At 45.6% G+C, this 8050-nt stretch overlaps 1 protein-coding gene across 1 annotated transcript; it reads right to left on the bottom strand.

Annotated features, from left to right (window-relative positions):
• Window positions 1-257: 257 nt before the first annotated feature.
• Window positions 258-6025, bottom strand: FAM136A (family with sequence similarity 136 member A). The gene is made up of 3 exons (XM_004369232.2): window positions 5898-6025; window positions 4924-5064; window positions 258-2428 (listed from the first exon to the last, which is right to left on the bottom strand). The coding sequence occupies exons 1-3, from the start codon at window positions 5982-5984 to the stop codon at window positions 2240-2242; spliced, it is 417 nt and encodes a 138-aa protein (XP_004369289.1). The 5' UTR covers window positions 5985-6025; the 3' UTR covers window positions 258-2239.
• Between the last annotated feature and the right edge of the window lie 2025 nt (window positions 6026-8050).

Raw genomic sequence — 8050 nt, 5'->3', positions numbered from 1 at the left:
GTAGTCATTCATAGACTCCCACTTAATGTGCCACTGCCGCTACATATAAAACATGAAGTGCAGCACATAAAACATCTCTTTTGAGGGACTGATTTTCCACATCAAGCACACAAGTGTAAAAGGTGGTCCCTGACTTTATCCCAGTTGTGAAACTACTCCAAAATAGAACCCACATTTATCGGTAAAATATAATAGGGATTACAAAAGACTTAGGCCAAAATAGAAAAGGGATCATTTCTGCTTTAAATACTTTGCTGATTCTAAGTAGGGATGGTTCTCCAAAATTAATTCTTAATGTTCACGAATGGCTCTCCCGCAATACCAGTTATAATAAGAACTTAGTTAAACTCATCAGATATTTTGTATTCTTTTGGTACTCCAAATCCCAGACATTGAATTTTCTCCAGAGGGGCCAGAGCTTGCAGCTTTTCCACATTGCTGTTACTGTTTAGTTGAAACTAGAGACCTCACATAGATACTGAGGTTTTTTTTTTTCCATTAATGGGCTTCAAGTCATAGTGCCCTAGCCTTCACTCCAAGTTTTCCCCATTTACAATTAAACAGAACTGCATCCCAGCCATAAAACATAATCAATACTACTCTTCTGGGCATCTTAAGAAAACTCTTACTTTACACATTACAAGGAGAAGCACCCTGAGAAAGTTATATATTCATTGCTTAGATATGAGGAAAGAAACACAATAGTGTGGGGAAAATTAAACCTCATTTATTTTTTCTAATTAAACCACTAGGAAAATATATCACAGCCTTGAAACAGCAAACAGGCTACATTATCACTTCAAGTAATAAGTTGGTAGAAAGATGACAAAGCCCTTATCAAAATGATAAGGTGTCACTGGAGCAGGAACACTGCATACTGCAGAGGCCTCGGGCAGAAAATGGTATTTGGTAATGGGGGGCCGCCCCTCCTTTGCTCTAAAGGAGTCACAGCTCTCCCTAGCCCCTGAGTTACTTTTTTCCCTTGACCTTCCTGTCACCAGGGCATTGACTTAACAGGGCTCTGTTATTTCAGGGGGCTAAGCAAGACATTGGACATGTCATCAGGACAGGCCAATCACTAGTAAAGGACATTATGTTTGGTAGAGGGCCAACAAAAACGAGGCAGACTGCCACAACAGCTGTAATAATGGACTTAGACACACCAGTGATCATGAAGGTGGCACAGGACCAGGTAACATTTAGTTTTGTTATACATAAAGTTACCATGAGCTGGAGTCAACTCAGTGGCAACGAACAACAACACGAACAACAAGAAGTAAGTAATGCTCGGTTTAGGCCTTCATTTCATTCTGTTATACGAAAAACTAGGTCTTTCCAAATCCAGTACAACTTTCTTAATTAAGCAGCCAACAGTTTCTCTTTCATCGTGCATTCTCAGATATCGGTATATATCACAATCAAAATTCCCTTTTCCTTCAAAGGCCAGTGTCATTGCAAGATTGTCCTGTCACTCTACTGCAGAAAGCCTCAGAAGCCACCTAGCAGCCAGTGAGAAGGAAGCTCTGCTTCCCATAGCCAGTGTGACACTGCCTCTCGTTTTTGCACGGTCTCCAGGCTGAAAGATGCAGTATGTGAGCATTTCAAGAAAAGCACATCTTGACAACCAGGTGATGGCCAAAGAGCCTTTCAAAGTTTTCATCCAAACTACCCTGTCTCCCAACTTGACATTTTAATCAATGTCAGGCTCTTGTATATAAAACAAAACTAAGCAAAACAAAGACCCAGAAATCTGTTTTCCGATTCGGAATTACTGATCTCCTGGTTTGTTTTATAGCTTACAGAAAATGGGGTGGTGATACTTCTTGTAAACAGGAGGTTGGCAACAAACAGAAATACCCCTCCTCAAGCTCCACCAGCTCATAGGCAGGTTGGAGGAACATGTCAGTCTGTTGGTACTTGTGTAATAAGCAGAATCTGGTGCACTGGAAGGCTCTGGCTTGATACAGCAACGGACATACTTACTGCTAGGATAAGCATTTGCCACATACAATTTAGGCTCTAAATAACTCTCTTGTGCTACCTCCGACCCAAACTTCAGCACCAGTTTGTCCCATTTTACTGCCTAAGGATTAAAACTTATAAAAGAATCAGAGTTCAGAGCCAGGTGACATATTCCTTAAACTTGCTGCCATCCATAATTTCTTCATTCCTAAAACCTCACTTAAAAGACCCAAATTCCCATCCTGCCCTCATTCCCAATGGCCACTGGCAAAGACTTTTATTTTGCAATGGATGAGAGAGACTCCTTCATCTTCTTGGTCATGGATGGGATGAGATGCATGTGGTCATCCACACACTTGGTCACACAGCTCTCCAGCTGCTGCTTCACCTGAAGCTCCTTACTCCCTGCATCCATGGAGTCTTTGGCTTTGTCATTGCAATGCATGGTACACCGGGCCAGGCGGTCCTGTAGTAAGAAGGAAGAGGGTAGAGAAGGCTGAGAGGCTGCCTCCATTTACCAAGTGCTCATCATGTGCCAGGCCCTGGGCAATAGGCATGACATACATTATCTTGATCAATTAAAGGGACACTGTAGTGCAGTTGGAGTCCTGGTGGCGCAGTGGTTTAATGTTCGGCTGCTAACCAAAAGATTGGCAGTTTGAATCCACCAGTAGCTCCTTGGAAATCCTATGGGGCAGTTCTACTCTGTCCTATAGGGTCGCTGTGAGTTGGAATTGACTCGACGACAATGGGTTTGGTTTTTGGTTTTGGTAGTGCAGCTGGAGTTCCTGGGTGGTGCAAATGGTTAACATGCTCAGCTGCTAACTGAAAGGCTGGAAGTTCGAGTCCACCCAATGGTGCCTTGGAAGAAAGACCCAGTGATCTACTTCCAAAAAATCAGCCACTGAAAACCCTGTGGAGCACATTTCTATTCTGACACACATGGGGTTGCCGTGATTCAGAGTTGGCTGATGACAACTTGTTTTTGCTTTCTTTTTATAGGTAGGAATCCCTAGGTGGTGTAAATGGCTAAGCACTTAGCTACTAACTGAAAGGTTGGTGGTTCAAATCCACTCAGAGGCGCCTTGGAAGAAAGACGTGGTGATCTCCTTCCAAAAAATCAGCCATTGAAAATCCTATGGAGCACCGTTCTACTCTGACACACATAGGGTTGCCATGGGTTGGAATGGGCTCGATGGCATCTGGTTTGGTTTTTACTCAAGACTATCCTGATGGAAGCAGAGTGGTGCCAGGAGGGCCCAGACCAAACAGAACTAGAAGGCAGATGAATGATGGAATAAACCGTACACAGTGCTTGCAGGAAGTGAGAGGTTACTGTGCTTTAGGGGTCCAAAACTACACAAACGCTTACAGACATCTTGATTGTTTAATGTCTGTCCATGCTACTGGAAAACACTCAATTCAACAAATATTATTGAGCATCTATTATACGCCAGTACTCTTCTAATGCTGGGAAATCTAGCAATGAGTAAAACAGTTCTTACATCTAGCGAGGGAAGGCAGGCAGACAAAATAAATAAGTGGAGATGTTGAGGAAACAATTTGTTATATGAATCTGGAGTTCAGGTATGAAGTGTGGTCTAGAATGTGAATGTAGGAATTGTCAGCTTATAGATGACACTTACAGCTATAAGACGAAAGGAGACTATAGAGAAGTAGATAGAAAAATTCCAAGGACTACCTTGGGCACTGCAATGCTCAGAGGTTGGAGAGAGTATGAATCAGCTAAGGAGGCCAAGAAAGGGTGGCCAGGGAGGCAGGAGGAAAACCAGGAGAGTGAGGTGCCCTGGAGGCCAAGTTAATATGTGTTTCAAGGAGGAGGGGAGTGACCAACTGTATCAGTGATGCAGACAGGCCGAGTAAGATGGGGACTGAGACATGACCACTGGATTTAGCGCCATGGCGGAGAGTGGAAAAGCAGTTCTGGCACGGGGGAAGAGTGAAAGTCTGAAGACAACTGAAAAGAGAACGGAAGGAGAAAGTTATGCCGCAATCCAAGAATCAATTTTTCCAAGGGCCAATCTATAAAATTAGCTGTTAAAACAAACACAAAGAAACCCTTGGGAATTCTATGATCTTGGAGAAGTTACTCCTTCACAATGGCAGTATTTTAAAGAATTTTATACAGCAGAATGTAAAAATGTGTCACATTAGATATAATTTTTCCATGTGTACAACCTCTGGATATGAAAGACTGGTTCAAAAACAGGTCCTGTTTCCCCCAAGTTCTAGAAAAGTATACCTAGAGGAAGGAAGTAAAATGAAATTGTGGATATCCTTCACTCCAGAGAAGGAAAAACAGAGCTATTTTAGTAACCTCAGAGGGGCTGGTGAGCCAGGCATCTGTGAGTCAACAACAGTAATGCTTCAATAAATGACCTGTGCAGATTGTCCTAATCCAGTCTCCTGGAGATTCTGCTACTGTTTGAAAATATGTTTATGAATTAATATATGTTTTCACCACTACCACCTTCTTGCAGCTGACTCACTGGTACTTGTTGCTGTCAAGTTGATTCTGACTCATGGTGATCCCATGTGTGTCAGAGCAGAAGTATGCTCCATAGGGTTTTCAATGGCTGATTTTTTGGAAGTAGATCACCAGTCCTTTCTTCCAAGGCACCTCTGTGTAGCCTTGAACTGTTGGTGTTTATGGCAAAAAAGAAAAAGAAAGAAGGCATAAGGCTCTAAATTGTGAACATGATGCCCTTTTACAACATTACTTCTAAGGGAAATATGGTTCAACTTACAGCAGTTAACTTCCAGACTTCTCCCTAAAATTTCAAACGCCATGAGAACTCTGGCTGGCCATATGTCCATCACAAACGTTAAAAGGACCAAGACATCAAAGCCAAGAATTTTGAACAAATGCATGTCAGCTCCTGCAGAAGAGCAACGTCAAGGGTCTCCTAACCAGCGTCCTCCATCTGGGGCATTCCTCACCTGGAACTTCTCCAACTCGCTGGTCACCAGGGCCTGGGCTTGAGCCAGGGGTGCGTGGCAGCGCTCAATGCACTGGTGCACCTGCTGCATGGACGCCTGGCTGTCCTCACAACAGCTGGCGCTGCACCGGAACATGATGCCCTGGGGAGGGAGGGCAGAGCGGGGGTCAGGCAGGAATGCCTCAGGGAACACAGATAACCAGGGCTTAGGGGACACGTCTACACTGGCACCTCCCTCTCCATCGTCTGCTTTCACCTCCCCTTAGTAACAGGCATCAGGACCTTAACACCATGAATGGGAGAATTTTCCTCGGTGCCTAGTTGAGTGTTTCATAGGCTTCTTGTGGCTGGTTCATTGGAACTTGTTGCATCCATGGTTGGGGGGTAGGTCAGATGAAGCCATATTCTGAAAACCAGGTGCCTGTACCACAGGTCAGGGGTCAGCAACCTCTGACACACGAAACATTTAGAGAGTAAAAGCAGAACGTCATACAGACCAGCGCTGTGAAGTGGGGAGTTTGGTGCAACAGAACCCGGCATGACTTGGCCATCAGGGAGGTCCGGCGCTTTCGCTTTTCCGGTCTCTCACCTTGGCCATGTCCTTTCTGGGCCTCGGGCTGCTCACGGGCAGAAGGGGCAGCGCATGATGGAGGATAGGGGCGACGAACACCTCTCACTAAGGGCTTCCCAACTCCGGCCCATGGATACCCTCTGGCCCAGGATGGATTAGGTGGAAAATGGCCGTGCACATGGCGAGGGCGCACGGATTTCATCTGATCAGCCAAAGCTCCAGAAGTTCTTAGAGCGAGGGGTGTTTCCGAGGGCGCCGCGACGAGCCTAGGGTCGCCCTGACCCGGGTCTACGGGGAAGGGGGCGGCAGCAGCGGGACTGGCCTGGAGAGGCGGCTGCAGGAAGGATCCGGGAATCCGCACCTGCGGGTGAAGGGGACCCCTGGCTCGGCCCCCGCCCCGCTACCTGCATCTTCCGGATGTTCTCTCTCTCCAGACTCTTCACCATGGAGTCGATCGCCTCCTGCACTCGGAGCTGCTGCAGCTCCGCCATGGCGACCCCACGCTGCGGCCCACGGCGCCGGCGCCCACATGGGCTATAGAGCACAGGCCCGCCCCCTCGCCGCCGCTTCCCCGGGCGCTTGGGCCGCGCGGTCGGTCCTTCTCAGAACCGCGTTGCCGCCTGGTGTCCGACAGGAGTAATCGCATGCCCGGCGGCCGAGCTTCTTAACCCGCCCTCCACCCGGCAACAGTTTGTAACGACACTCCTTCCTTCCTTTCCTGCCTTCCGGCATTCCTTCCTTTCCTCTTTCTCTCCTTCCCGCCGTCCCTCCATATGTACCTCGCTGTCTCCCTTCCTCCCTTCCTGCTTTCCTTATAATTTACAGACTGAGAAATGCCCAGATCTTAGGTGTACAGTTTGATGAGCTTTAACAAACCTTGCACTTTCCAGATCAGTCTGCCTTCTGGCACTACAGATTACATTTTCCCTTTCTAGAATTGCATATAAACAAACAAAAAACCAAACCACTGCCATGGAGTGGATTCCGACTCATAGTGACTCTATTGAACAGGGTTTCCAAAGCTGTACATTTTTACGGAAGCAGACTGCCACATCTTTCTTCTGAAAAGCTGCTGGTGGGTTTGAACTGGCGACCTTATGGTCAGCAGCCGAGCGACCAGGGCTCCTTAGAATTCATATATATGTAATTATTAAATATGGACTCCTTTTGTGTCTGGAAACCCTGGTGGCGTAGTGGGTACGAGCTTTGGCTGCTAACCAAAAGGTCGGCACTTCGAATCCACCAGGTGCTCAATAGAAACCCTATGGCAGAGTTCTAGTCTGTCCTATAGGGTCACTATGAGTCGGAATGGACTCGACGGCAACGGGTTTGGTTTTGGTTTTTGTGTCTGGCTTCTTTCACTTAGCATAATGCGTTTGATTGAGCCATGTTGTTCTTTCCTTTTAGTTGTGAGTAGTCCATCGCATGGGCATATCACAATTTGCTTATCCATTCACCACTTGTTGGCCATTTGGGTCATTTCCAGTTACTATCTATTATGCATAAGGCAGTGACTATGAACACCTTTGTGCAGATCTGTCGTAGACATAGATTTTCACTTCTTTCGGAGGATACCTAGAAGTGGAATTGTTGGATCATAGAGTTGTTAGGTGCGCTGGAGTTGGTTTTGACTCATAGCAACCCTACCTACAACAGAACAAAACTCTGCCAGGTCCTGCTCCCTTCTCACAATCATAGCTATTGTATGAGCCCATTGTTCCAGTCACTGCGTCAGTCCGTCTCATTGAGGGTCTTCCTCTTTTTTCCATGACCCTCTACCTTACAAAGCATAATATCCTTCTTCAGGGACTGGCCCCTCCTAATAATATGTCCAAAGTAAGCAAGATGAAGTATCACTATCCTTGCTTCTAATGAGCATTCTGGCTGTTCTTCCAAGACAGATTGGTTTGCTTTTCTGGCAGTCCATGGTATATTCAATATTCTTGGCCAACATCATAAATCAAAGGCATCAATTCTTCTTTGGGCTTCTTATTCATTGTCCAGCTTTTGTATGCATATGAGGTGATTGAAAATACCATGGCTTGGGCCAGGTGTACATTAGTCTTCAAGGTGACATCTTTGCTGTTTAACACTTTAAAGAGGTCTTTTGCAGCAGATTTGCCCAATGCAATACCTTGTTTGATTTCTTGACTGCTACTTCCATGGACAACAATTGTGAATCCACGTAAAATAAAATCCTTGACAACTTTAATATTTTCTCCTTGCCCTTTGTCATGATGTTGCTTATTGGTCCAGTTGTGAGGATTTTCTTTCCTTTATGGATTTTTTTCTTTATTTGATTCCTGTGTATTCCATCCAGCGAGGTCCACGTGTATACTCAACATTTATGCTGAAGGCTGTAGTCTTTGATCTTCATCAGTTAAGTGCTTCAAGCCCTCTTTACTTTCAGCAATCACGGTTGTGTCATCTGCATATTGCAGGTTGTTAATGAGTCTTCCTCCAATCCTGATGCCGTGTTCTTCTTCATATAGTCCAGCTTCTTGGATTATTTGCTCAGCATATAGATTGAATAAGTATGGTGAAAGGATACAACCCT

Source organism: Trichechus manatus, unplaced genomic scaffold, assembly GCF_000243295.1.
Source record: "Trichechus manatus latirostris isolate Lorelei unplaced genomic scaffold, TriManLat1.0 scaffold00004, whole genome shotgun sequence".
Taxonomy (NCBI): Eukaryota; Metazoa; Chordata; class Mammalia; order Sirenia; family Trichechidae; genus Trichechus; species Trichechus manatus.
The sequence above is the reverse complement of the archived record's forward strand: the minus strand, read 5'-3'. Positions and strand labels throughout refer to the sequence as shown.